Source organism: Nelumbo lutea, chromosome 4 (genome assembly GCF_056320005.1).
Source record: "Nelumbo lutea isolate HS-2025 chromosome 4, American lotus-T2T, whole genome shotgun sequence".
Taxonomy (NCBI): Eukaryota; Viridiplantae; Streptophyta; class Magnoliopsida; order Proteales; family Nelumbonaceae; genus Nelumbo; species Nelumbo lutea.
The window spans coordinates 703,093-717,077 of NC_142687.1; the positions used below are offsets into that span (position 1 = coordinate 703,093).

The window sequence follows — 13,985 nt, forward strand, 5'->3', positions numbered from 1 at the left end:
CCCCCTAATATCTGAGCCTGTATTGGTTCATACTCAGACTTTAGTCCCACCGAAAATCTAGTCACATCAAGCTGCTCTCTCTGTTGTTGCTGAATCTTGACATCAGAAGTGAGAGGATGATAGACATTCAACTCCTCAAGACTCTGATTGCCCTGTTGCAGATTAAAGTACTCTTGATAAAGTTGATAAACTCTGGTTGTATTGTCCTGCCCCGAATACAATTTTTTCCGCATGGTCCCACACGTCTTTGGCAGTATCAAGGAACATGAAGTTCACTAATCCTGGGTTCCATACTGTTCCACAACCATGTGATGATCTGAGCGTCCTCTTGCTCCCAATCTTCATACTCATGAGAGTCAGAGGAGGGTTTCTCCTCTCTTATATGTTTTACCTTCTTCTTTGCCTTTAGAAAGACTTCAACGAATTTAGCCCAAGGCACATAATTCTCTCCATTTAACTTAATGGAGGTCATCTGAACATTCAGGTAGTCTGTAGGCACCACCACACTAGGTTTATAATCATTACTGTCTCCCATTATGTTATCACCAATTCCGCACACTTGCTGAATTCTATTATCACTGAGATCCACACTACACATCACTAGGTCACACCTGTCACACTGATTGCAGCACTAATTGTTGCTGGAATGTGTGCTCTTTACACCACAAACCCTACTCCTACAACTACCTGAAATCTCACCACTATATGATCATATCTCTTCTTTCAACATGCACAAAGAAACCAGCATAAACCCTAGCACTTACTGGCCGAAACACTATATGATCATATCTCTTCAAAAAAAACCTAGAACTGAAATCTCTTACCTTATCGTTGAAGTAACACCCATGCGAGCAGGAGAGCAGTCCACACACAACAGCAGCTTCACACACAACAGCCACACACGGTTCGACCCTCTATTCTTCCTCTACTAGGAGACGGCGATCTCAGAAATCACAGCAATCGACCACATACGACCTGACTGGAGGCATAGAGACCCCCAAGGGAAGAGGGTGATCACTCCTTTTCAGCCCTTTCCCTTATCTCCAATCAAACACAAAAAAAAAAGAGGAAAACCCTAGATAGGGTGCGTAGAGAATGAACCCTAGGCAAGCAGAAATCTAAGCAGATTTAACCTGCTCTGATACCATGATAGAATTCAGGTCTGCCTTAGAGTTCGGCCTGACTGAGTTCAGTTATGTAGAAGAAGAAAGAGTGATAGAGAAAGAGAGAAAGAGAGAAAGAGAGAATTCTGGTTCGAACTGAAAGAGTCAACTTGACTTCTCCCAGTCGGCCAGTAAGTATTTATATTATTATTAAAACATAACTGAAAGGACCTATGTGCCCTTACTTAAGTTAAGAGCACATGTTTCAACACAACATTACAGATCAACAACATCAATCAAGGTATAAAGATAGAAATACCCCTACACTAACATTATCCTTACCCAGTTTAACACCCGGATCAAAATATTATGTTCTGGTAATGCTAAGGTGTAATTGAGAAAACCCTCTCATCCTATTTTGAAGATTTTGGCATTATTCATCAAAGTTCTTGTTCCTACACTCCACAGTAGAATGGAATGGCGGAAAGGAAGAACCAACATGTGGTTGAGCATGCTAGATCCCTCCTTTTTGCATACCATATTCTTATTAAATTTTGATGAAATGTTGTCCTTACCATTACCTTTTTGATTAATCGTATTCCTCCTCGGGTTCTTGGCTTCAAAACCCCCTTTAGATCTCTTCTCTCTTCCTCTCCGTGTTTTTGGATGCACCTGCTATGTACATGTTCACAACTATTAAAGGCACAAATTTGAACCTAAGGCTCGTAAATGTGTTTTTCTAGGATATGCCTCCACACAGAAGGGATATTTCTATTTTGGTCCAGATAGTGGCACCCGCTTTGTATCTTGGGATGTCACATTTCCTGAACCTACTCCTTTCTTTAATATTCCTCCTGAGGGGAAGTTCCTCTTTCTGCTTCTTTTGAGTCATCTGAAAAGGTGTCCACCTCTCCCACTGGGCCTACCTTCAATATTCTTGCTCCTACTCCTCCTCCTCCACCTCATCCTCCTATAATTCCCCCACATCCTGTTCTCCAAAGGTGATACCAAAGACACTGATTCAGACATGGGCAAGTTGTTTCCACTCCTGCAGAAGACCTCTTTCTCCTCCCATCATTACTGAGTTAATTGATCAGCCTTCCTCTGACCCATCTACTTCTTTCCCAAACCTTGATCTTCCTATTGCTCTTCGCAAGGGCAAGCGGAAGTGTACAACCCATTGTATCTCTAAACACGTGTCCTATAGCCTTCTATCCCCTACCTACTACTCTTTTCTTGCTTCTATTTCTTCCCATGTGATACCTAGGTCCGTACCAAAAGCCCTATCTAAACCTGAATTGAGGGATGCTATGATGGCTGAACTGGATGCTTTGCATAAGAAACATACCTAGGATATTGTGGATTTGCTAGAAGGGAAGGAACCAGTGGGTTGTAAATGAGTATTTGCCATTAAATATCATTCTGATGGCTCTATTGAGAGGTCTAAGGCTAGGCTGGTTGCTAAAGGCTACACTCAGATGTATGGTATTGACTATCTTGAGACCTTTGCTCCTGTGGCCAAGATGACCTCAATCTGGGTTTTGTTGTCCCTAACTGCTACTTTTGATTGGCCTCTCCACCAGTTTGATGTTAAAAATGCCTTCTTGAATGGAGATCTACATGAAGAGGTTTATATGTTTTTGCCTCCGGGAGTGTATGGAAAGGAAATGCAAGGGAAGGTGTGTAAACTGCAAAAATCCATTTATGGTCTCAAACACTCTCCTCAGGCCTGGTTTGAGAGATTTAGGGCTTCTCTTGTCTCATTTGGTTACACACAAACTCAATCTAACCATACCTTGTTCTTGAAAAGAAGTGACTCTCTGATAACCTTTCTGATAGTTTATGTTGATGATATTGTGGTCACGGGTAATGACACCCAGGAGGTCAGTAAAATCAAAAAGTTTCCTAACTCTGAATTTGAAATCAAGAATTTAGGAGATCTCAGGTATTTCTTGGGAATTGAAGTTGCTAGATCTAAGGATGGTATCTTCATTTCTCAGCGCAAGTATGTCCTTGACCTCCTTGTAGAGACTGGTAAACTTGGTGCTAAATCGGCCTCCACTCCTATTGATCCCAATCATAAGCTTTTTGCTATAGATGGTGAACTTTTATATGATAGGGAAGTGTTTCAGAGACTACTTGGAAAGTTGTTATATCTCTGCATGACTTGACCGGATATTTCCTATTCAGTGAGTGTTATTAGTCAGTTTATGCATTCTCCCAAAGATACACATTTAGCTGCAGTAGAAAGAGTTCTGCTGCAGTAGAAAGAGTTCTGTGTTACTTGAAAGGTACTCCAGGGAAAGGCATTCTATTTGCCAAACATTGACATATGAAGCTGGAAGCATACACCAATGTTGATTGGGCAGGATGTATTGATGATAGGAGATCCACCTCGAGTTATTTTGCTTTGGTGGCAGGGAAACATTGTTTCATGGAGGAGTAAGAAACAGTCTATAGTTGCTAGATCCTCTACTGAAGCAGAATGCAGGGCAATGGAACAAGGTGTGTCAGAATTATTGTGGCTGCAATCACATTTAGAAGAATTGGGGGGGTTGACTATGAGAAGCCAATGAGGCTCTACTGTGACAACCAGGCAACTATCAATATTGCACATAATCCTGTTCAACATGACAGAACTAAGCACATTGAGGATGATAGACATTTTATATGGGAAAGAGTTTCCTCAGGAGAAGTTTGCTTGCCATTTATCGCCTCAGAAGAACAGTTGGCTGATGTTTTGACCAAGGGAGTTCCAAGAGAGAAGCTAGCACACTATATAAGCAAGCTGGGCATGATTGACATCTATGCTTAGCTTGAGGGGGAGTATAGAGAGACTGGGCCAAATTGGCCCTAGTATCTATTTTTGTAGTGTGTTATTTATTTATTTGTTTGTTAATGGGTCTATCTTTATGGGCCTGTTATTTCTTTTTGTAAGTTTACTTTATATTTCTGCCTAACTGGCCACCCACTTAAGGGCATATTTGTAATTAGCCTAATGAATGAAGTTTAACAAAAGGATTATAGAGGGGAGAGAGGAGATAATCGAATTCTTCTTCTTCTTCCTCTTCTTTTCTCCATCTTCTTCCTTTGTGCTGTTGTCCTCTACTTTTCTTCTTCTTTTCTCTCTAATTTTAACCAAGTTTATATCAGTTTAGAGGAATGATTCACATCTAACCTAACCTAAGTAATTTACCAAAACCGGGTTTAGCTGAATTCATTGGCCACTTTAGTTCACAAGAACCTGCTCAAAAGCCTGAACATGTTTCTCTACCTCTCTCTCCTTTCAAATATCCCCTCCACCCTTCTATTTTATTTCTATAAAACCCACTTATTCACATAATGCTCTACTATTCATCTTCCCATTTGTAGAGAACACTGATGTGGGCCCCACGACTGTGGTCCCCACGGTGTTCGTATGACAGCACATGTAATCTTTGTTAGTTATGTCAGTGTTAGTTGGTAGTTATTTTAGGCAGCTTGTTATTTCAATTTATTATTGTTTTATTTGCCATGTAAGCATTAAGGGCAATTCTGCCCTTTCCTACAATTAGTGAACATAACATATAAATATTGAGAGAGTGGCGGCGGCAGATTCATTCGATCTGTCCCTCCTTTTCAAAACCCTTATGTACTTCTTTCTTCTTCTTCTCCCTCTTTCCTTCTACTTTTCTAAATCTGAAATCCTTTGGAATCCAAGACTGACTGTAGTCTTGATTGACTACTTGGTATTAGAACCTATCTAGGGTTTCTCATGTGTGTCTAGTCCAGCCGACCACATGAGAACTGTCTAGGGCTGGAAGCTTACAAAGGACTGTTCGTTGGCTGATTCTTGGAGGTTACCAGAAAGGTTTAGCAGCTGTCCGAAGGCTTGTAGAGGCTTGGAGAGTGTTTTGGTAATCAGGAAGAATCAGAGAAGGTTAGGGTTCAGGCCACGATTGAAGGTAGTGATCAGAGTCTTCTGGGTAAGTTTTTATTTTTCCCTTGAGGTTGCTGTCAGTCAAGATAGGTTGGACCTATCTGGGAGGAGCGGCCAAACTCTCCTTTATTTTCTCAGAGGCAATCAGTTTTTTTTAGGGTTTGTCATTAACCCTACGGCCAGACTTGACTGTGAATCCTTTGGAAGGTGTGGCTGAGCACTGTTTATGTTCTTACAAAGGTTTTCCTAACCCTATGATTAAAACCCTAATTTTGCTTCAGCATTACAGGTTGTTTTCTAAGTGGTTTTTAGACCTGTTTCGGCTTCCAAGCCTGTTTTGGGGGTGAGAACTGTTATCGGACTGATTATATTCTGACTTCGATTGGTTTCAATCAGATCTGAACTGATTTCATACAGATTCCTGACTGTGATCAGTTGTTTAAGTGCTGTTTTCTATTGTAGTAGCCCTAATAGTTCTTAATTACTGATTCTTAACCAAGAATGGAGTTCAAAAATCAAGGGGAAGGTGTCTTTGGGAACAATAATTCTGGTAATATGTCTAAGACTGCGTTTCAGATTACAACTGTGAGATTAGACGGATCCAATTACTTGGAATGGGCCCAATCGGCCATGATAGCTATTGGGGGAAGGGGAAAACTTAGCTACCTATTGGGAGATGTGAAAGAACCTTCCAAGGAGGACCGAATGTATACCAAGTGGGTTCAGGAGAACTACTTGGTTATGACATGGTTGTGCAACTCTATGCAGCCACATGTTAGCCGAAATTACTTGTGGGCAAAGACAACCAAGGAGATATGGGACGTCATGAAAGAGACCTACTCCCAACCCCTTAATGTTGCTAGAGCCTATGAACTGAAGTGTGAGGTAAATAACCTCAAACAAGGAGAGAAACCAGTATCTGTTTATTTCTCTACCTTGAAATCTCTGTGGCATGAAATTGACCATCTGGAGACTCTTGAGTGGGAAGGTCCAAAAGATGCATAGACCCATAGAAAGCAAGTCGAGACCAATAGGGTGTTTGAATTTCTGGCTGGCCTGAATTCTGATTATGACATTATGAGACAGCAGATACTGACAAGAGACAGTGTGACCTTATCTCAAGCCTACTCCCTGGTGCATAGTGAAGAGACTAGAAGAAAGGTTATGATGCAGCATCAATCCTTCCCCCCAGCCCTAGCAGCAGTTAAACCTAAGTCTGGGGGTGATACAGAAAGGGACATGAAGAAGGAAGATAAGCGGGATCTATTATGTGAACATTGTAAGAAACCCAAGCATACGAAATATACATGTTGGAAGTTGCACCCTCATTTAGTCCCAGCAAAACTAAGGAATAAAAGGGGTAATGCTCATATGGCTGTGAATACCGATTCTGCATCCTCATCGAGCATAAAAGGCACGCCCCTAGATACCTTAGTTGTTGTTCGGGCTGCCCTAATACAGTTGGAAAAGGAGGTTGGGAATTCAGCTCAGTCATCTCAGTCACCATCAGCCCTTGCCACATCAACATTTGCTCATTCAGGTATTTGGGCCTCAGCTAACCATGCTTCAGCTCCAAGTAACACTGAACATTGTTGGGTAATGGACTCAGGTGCATCTGACCATATGACTAGCTTGCCATCACTGTTCATTACTTATCACTTATCTTCTGGTAGAGATAAAGTATCCATTGCTGATGGCTCCCTTGTTCCCATTTCTGGCAAGGGTGACATCAAGTTATCTTATACTATTTCCTAATCCTTAGTCTTGCATGTTCCTAAACTTGATACTAATTTGCTTTCAGTCAGTAGTATTACAAAACATCATAACTATTTAGTAACCTTTTTCCCTAACCGATGTGCTTTTCAGGACTTGGAGACGAGGAAGGTGATTGGGACTGGCCGTGAGACGAATGGGATCTATCTGCTTGGAGAGAGTTCTCATCGGAAAGAGCCTGTGGATAAGAATTCTTTTGTCTCTTAGTCTGTGAGTCCGGTTATGCTCTGGCATAATCGGTTAGGTATTTATCTTTTCGGTCTTTGAAGAGTCTGTTTCCTACTTTGTTTGAGTTTGTTGAGATGTCAAATTTGAGATGTGAGAGTTGTGAGCTTGCCAAACATTGTAGAACATCTTATTCCTTGAGTAATAAAAGAAGTAGTAGTTCTTTTGATATTGTGCACACCGATGTTTGGGGCCCATATCACATCCCTTCTATGGGGGGGTACAGATATTTTCTATTGTTTGTTGATGACTATACCCGTTTTTCTTTGGTCTACTTTATGCGTTCTCGATATGAGGTTTCCGTTCTGACCCAAAACTTTCATCAGATGATTTTAACCCAGTTTGGGGTCAAAATCAAAATCCTCAGATCTGATAATGCAAAAGAATACTTTGCCAAGCCACTGGCCTCTTATCTACTCGATCATGGGGTTATTCACCAGAGCACTTTCCTCATACAACACAGCAAAATGGGGTTGTCGAGAGGAAGAATAGACACATTTTGGAGGTGGCTAGAAGCATTATGTTTACCTCCAATGTGCCTATCCGTTTTTGGGGTGATGCTATCCTCACGGCAGTGTATCTCATTAATCGGGTTCCCTCATGGGTTCCTGACATGAAGCTTCCGTTTACCCTTCTATACCCAGACGAGGAGTTGTTTACTGTTCCTCTTAAAACCTTTGGTTGCACCTGCTTTGTTCAGATTCTTGGACCTCATCATTCCAAATTTGACCCTAAGGCCTCCAAATGCATTTTTCTCGGTTATGCACAATCTCAAAAGGGTTATTGCTGCTATGATCCTGTTTCGGGGAGGAGATTTGTTTTGATTGATGTCACCTTCGTTGAGGAGGTACCCTATTATCCTAGGGCTTCTCCTCAGCGGGAGAGTAGTGAGAATTTGGGTCTTTTTCCTCAGGGGGAGCGCAGTGAGAGTGGGGTTAACTCATATGAGGTTCTTTTACCCATTCCATTGAGTGATGAGGGCTGTAATGGTGAGGGTTGTTAGAGGGATCAGGAGTTGAAAGTCTATCGCAAGCGATGGAGGCAGGTTGATTTCGGTCTTCAGCAGTCCAGGCCAGCTCCAGTTCCTTCTATGGATCCAGATCCAGGTACTACAATCCCCTTATCAAGTCCAGGACCCACTGAGATACCTTCCACTGTTGCTACTTCCCTTCTTTTGGATGACCTTGACCTCCCTATTGCGGTCCGTAAAGGGAAACGACATTGCACCACATCCACAACTCAATTTATTTCCTAGTTTCTATCCTATGATCGCCTGTCTCCTTCTTACAGGTCCTTTCTTACTTCCATTGCTAATATTCCTATCCCCAGAACAATGCAAGAAGCTTTGTTAGTTCTTGAGTGGAAAGATGCAATGAAAGTTGAAATGGATGCCCTTTTGAAAAATAATACTTGGGAGCTAGTTGACCTACCCAAAGGAAAGAAACCTGTTGGATGTAGATGGGTATTTACTGTGAAACATAATGCTAATGGCTCCATTGAAAGGTACAAAGCCCAGTTGGTTGCAAAAGGATTTACTCAAACTTATGGTATAAACTACTTGGAGACTTTTGCCCCAGTAGCCAAGATGACCACTATTCGAGTTCTATTAGCCCTTGCAGCAAGTTACTCTTGGCCCTTGTTCCAGATGGACGTTAAAAATGCCTTTCGAAATGGAAACTTACAGGAAGAAGTCTACATGCAGTTGCCCCCTGGATTTTATGATGCAGAGACAGGTAAGAAGGTTTGCCGACTGAACAAGGCATTGTATGGACTAAAGCAGTCCCCTAGAGCTTGGTTTGATAGATTCAGACTAGCCCTTGGAAAATTCGGCTATGTACAGGTTCAGTCAGATCATACATTGTTCGTTAAAAGAGTGAACTCTTCCTTGACCTTGCTTGCAATATATGTGGATGATATTGTAGTGACAGGGAATAATAATTGTGAGATTGAGTCCCTCAAACAGCTCCTTCATCAAGAGTTTGAGGTGAAAGATCTTGGTGCACTGCGATATTTTTTGGGTATTGAGGTTGCTAGATATAAACAAGGGATCTCTATTTCTCAAATGAAGTATGTTCTAGATCTGTTGGCGGAAATTGGAAAGTTAGGTGTCAAGCCTACAGATACACCCATTGAACAGAATCACAAGATCAGTGTAGAGGGTGGAGAGCCTCTTGAAGACAAAGCTATGTTCCAACGGTTGGTTGGAAAGCTCCTATATCTCTGTCTCACACGGCCAAACATCAGTTGTGTAGTCAGTGTTGTCAACCAATACATGCACTCCCCTAGAACTACTCATCTTCTTGCAGTTGAGAGAATATTAGCATACTTGAAGAGATGTCTAGGTAGAGGTATACTGTTCAAGAATAATAATCACATGAAGGTGGAGGTCTATACAGATGCTGATTGGGCTGGGAGTGCTGATGACAGGAGGTCTACCTCTGGATATTGTGCCCTTGTAGGAGGTAACCTTGTCTCTTGAAGGAGTAAGAAACAAAGTGTTGTTTCTCGCTCTAGTGCCGAAGCTGAATACAGATCAATGGCTAATGGAGTGGTTGAAATCACTACTTGAAGAGTTGGGTATTGATTATGAGAAGCCCTTGATGTTGTATTGCGATAATCAGGCGACTATTAATATAGCTCACAATCCGGTGCAACATGACAGAATTAAACATATTGAAGTTGATCGACATTTTGTCAGAGAAAGGGTCTCATCACAAGAAGTGTGTCTCCCGTATATCACCTCCAACATGCAGCTCGCAGATCTTCTCACCAAGGTTGTTCCAAGGAAGAAGTTAGAGGCAGACCTATGCAAGTTGGGAATGACAAATATCTATTCCCAACTTGAGGGGGAGTGTAGAGAACACTGATATGGGCCCCATGGCTGTGGTCCCCATGGTGTTCGTATGACAGTACATGTAATCTTTGTTAGTTATGTCAATGTTAGTTGGTGGTTATTTTAGACAGCTTGTTATTTCAGTTTATTATTGTTTTATTTGCCATGTAAGCATTAAGGGCAATTCTACCCTTTCCTACAATTAGTGAGCATAACATATAAATATTGAGAGAGTGGCGGTGGCAAATTCATTCGATCTGTCCCTCCTTTTCAAAACCCTTGTGTACTTCTGCTTTCTTCTTCTTCTTCTTCTCCCTCTTTCCTTCTACTTTTCTCAATCTGAAATCCTTTGGAATCCAAGACTCACTGTAGTCTTGATCGACTACTCCATTAAAGCATGCCTTGTATCTCCATCCATCTTATTTTTGGAACTCACCACTACCATCAAATTCACCTATCAGCTACATGTCTCTTAGCGTCAAATGAGTTGACGTCTTTGACCTTCTCAATATCCATTGTGTCTCCTACCTTCTACCCTCCCCTAAGCTCTACAAGACTACAACTACCAATTGACCTTATACTCGTGGTTCAATTTCAAGCTCCTCTTCTCCATAAATCTCACCTACTTCTTGCCAATAAAGAAATCAGCTTCTAGCAGAGCAACTGACATGTCTGAAGTCTCTACTAGGGGTGTAAACGGATCGAATTTGAATCAGACCAGACAATATCCGAATTCGAATCTGATTAGAAAATTTGATATCTGATGAATATTGAAAATTAATATTTGATTTCGAATTTGATTAAATATTCGAATATTCAATTAGATTTGAATCGACTAATTAATTATTTTAGGTAATTAATAAATATAAATTAAATATTTTATTTATATAAAGTATATAAATATATAAATTATTTATATATTTTAATTATCATATATATACTATTATAAAAATTTAAATATTTTATATATTATATATAGGTCATATCCTAATTCAACCGATGAAATATTCAAATTATCTGAATTTGATTCGATTATGTCGAATCTCTAATTCGAAATCGGATTTTCAAATACCGTTGACATTCCTAGTCTCTACAAGAATCATAGCCTAACTAATCAGATTTCCAGTTAACACCTCTCCTATCAACCTCTGTATTCTCTTTATAGCATTTTGATAAGTAAAAAGAAAATTTTCATTAATCAAAACAAAAGAAGGTACAGCCAAGTAGGGTTTCGAGGCAACACCCACACATACACTAGATTATAAAAACTTTCCATATAACAATACATCAACAGAAAAAGCTGTCAAAGGTGTCATGCACCAAGCTTGAAGAAGTGGTTGCATAGGCTGTCAAAGAACACTATTGATGTTCTCTTTATAGCATCACTGATCACTATAAAAGACATTAGATTTTCTACTTCTTTGACATCAAAAACCAGTAAGCTATTGTCCACCCAAATGTGGATTTCTTTTTTTTCCTAATATCAGCCACAGAAATTACTTTCATTAATTGAGAATTAAATCATTACATAAAATACTGGAACTTAATCCAGCAACCCATTCATTTATATCCAGCCCATTACAATTCACCCAAATGTGGATTCAGCAACTGAAATTCCTTTCCTTCTCCAGACAGGATCTCATTGCCCTCTATTGTTGCCATTGACCTCAGTTTTTAAGTTTTCTTTACCTGAAGGAAAATTTTGTATTCAGATCAGATCTTACAGTCCATGATTCAAATCCTACCTTTTTCAGTGGTACACTAAGCCAAAATCTTATAGAATCCTAAAAGTGGGAAAGTAAATCTAAAAGGCAAGGAATGATAGATTCAAGTGGAACTGGTGATGTTGAAATGACTATTTACCAGTTCCATGCATTATCATATAGAATCTAAAAATGAAAAATCAACCTTAATGGCAAGGAATAGATTCAACTGGAATTAAGGATGCTGATATTGGCTATTTTCCACTTCCATGTATCTATACCATGAACCAATACAATAATGCTTTCTCACAAGAACTCCTTATGATTGAATTCATTTACCTATTTAGAAGAAAAATATAATGTTTTTATCTGGCCGGTATTTGAAAAAATAAATTAATTCTTATTTTCTAATTGCAGATTAATTATTGAAACTGCGAGGCAATCCCAAAGTGGGTGGAGAACTTCAGGAGATTGGAGTGAAATTGAGGTCTTGTGAGCTTAACTTTTAGCTGTTACTTATGGATGGTTGTAGCTAGTAGTCTGTATATTTTAGTAGCAAAAAATTGTTTATACTTTGTGGTACTTTGTAAGTAGCATATCCATATGTCAAGTTTTCTTTGGAATCAGTAATGATTTTTCTGCTAAAGGTCTAAAAATTTTCTGAATCATTAGATTATGAAATGGAGAGTACCTAAAACTAAAAGTGACTTAGCTGACCTGTTTGTAACAACAATTATCTATTCCATTTCTATTGGAATTGCACTCCTCTCAAGCAAGGTAAACTAATTCAGGATTCACTCAAAATGCTGTGCATTTCATTCTGATCCACACACTCATCGGGAAACCAATATTGAAAATGAAGTTTCCAATTAAAAAAAATCAAATTAAAAAAGAATAACAGGGTGTCAGCTTATAATATTTGGTCCAGTTACAGGTCATAGAGTCAGATTTTGGGAAGAAACTTGGTCGGGTGATATGCCTCTTACTATGCAGTACCCTAGACTCTATGTTTTATCCCTACATAAAAATAGAAGCATTAGGGACCTTGTGACTCTTTCACCCAATGGGTTATCTTGGAATTTGAGACTCAAAAGAAACTTGAGGGAGGGGGAAAGTGAGGAAGTCTGCAGCTTATTAAAAACCTTAACCAAGTTTTCCTTCAATTAGAAGGTCATGGCAGTAGAGTTTGGTCACCAGATCCTATGGGCTATTTCACTTGTAAATCTTTCTTTAGAGTTCAATAATTCTCCTTCTGATCCTTATTCCTTTCCCTTTCTTGAGATCTGGAATTGACCCAGAACACCAAAATCTAAAGCATTTGTATGGGAAGCTACTCTTATAATCATTAATACGTAATCAAAGAAAACGAAAATCATGGTATCTTTTCCCTCATGTGTGTGTTCTTGTGGGGGAAAGTGTTGAACATCTTTTTTCTTTCTTGTCCCTAATCATCAATGGTGTGGACTGTGGAATCATTTTTTCACCCTCTTTGGATCAATACGGTCCTGACCAAATAATAAAATGGAGCTATTCAGCAATCATGTTCAACCTCGGCATTACCAAAAAGGGTGGATTTTGTTGTCTTATACCAGAGCAACTGTGCTGTGGACTCTGTGGGGAGAGGAATGCAATATTTTTTGATAATACTCAAGAGATGTGCACAATACCATAGAAAATGTATGGTTAAGATGGCTAATTGGGTACTCGCTACCAAAGCGTTTAAAGATCTTAAAACCGATGATATACTAGGAGTTCAGGATACAGTGGGGCTAGCCTCCTTGAGAAAGAACTGTATTGAAACTTAATGGTCAACACCAGAGGCAGGGAAGCTGAAATTCAGCTTTGATGGGTACAGTCTTGTCAATTCGGGGTAGTATTGGGCATAGGTTTGGCAAGAGACCATCTTGAGAATATTATAATGAGTTTTACAGGACCAATTGGTTTATGATTAAAATTAGCCCAATATCAAGGGTTGATGGATCTGATGATTGAAGGAGACTGTAAGGTGCTCATGGGATGGATGGAGAAAAAAGATGAGGGTCCTTGGAGTCTGAAATAGATTAATAGAGAAGCCATTGCTTTGGCATCAATGTGAATTGCTTCAGCTAACTCAATTGCTGACGCTTTGGCAAATCTGAAGTTAACAGGAACAATTTTTATGGCAAATACCAGGGCCTGGCATTGCTACAAGTCTGACTTAAATGTGAGCATCCCATTTAAGTCATCACTAACAAGTCTCTGCACATGAATAGGAAGCTCATTGAAGTTAAACCAAACACTATCAAGACCATGGGAGCATCCCAACTTGGCTAAGCCATTGGCCACCTTAATTTTTGAATTAAAACAATTATTTGTTATTGATTAAAAAACAGAACTAGTAGTGTAGACTTGATATCTGTTCTCCTTTTTCAAATGATTCCTTTTCTTTT

The 13,985-nt window shown here is 39.7% G+C and overlaps 1 protein-coding gene across 2 annotated transcripts in view; it reads left to right on the forward strand.

The window, feature by feature from the left end:
* The window catches only part of LOC148853284 (Gut esterase (DUF1350)), a 106,721-nt gene that overhangs the window by 16,541 nt on the left and 76,195 nt on the right, over window positions 1–13,985 (forward strand). For both annotated transcript variants that reach the window (XM_088983801.1, XM_088983802.1), the window contains exon 2: window positions 11,974–12,043. In XM_088983801.1, the coding sequence (XP_088839927.1) occupies window positions 11,974–12,043 (70 nt within the window). The remainder of the gene's footprint in view (window positions 1–11,973; window positions 12,044–13,985) is intronic.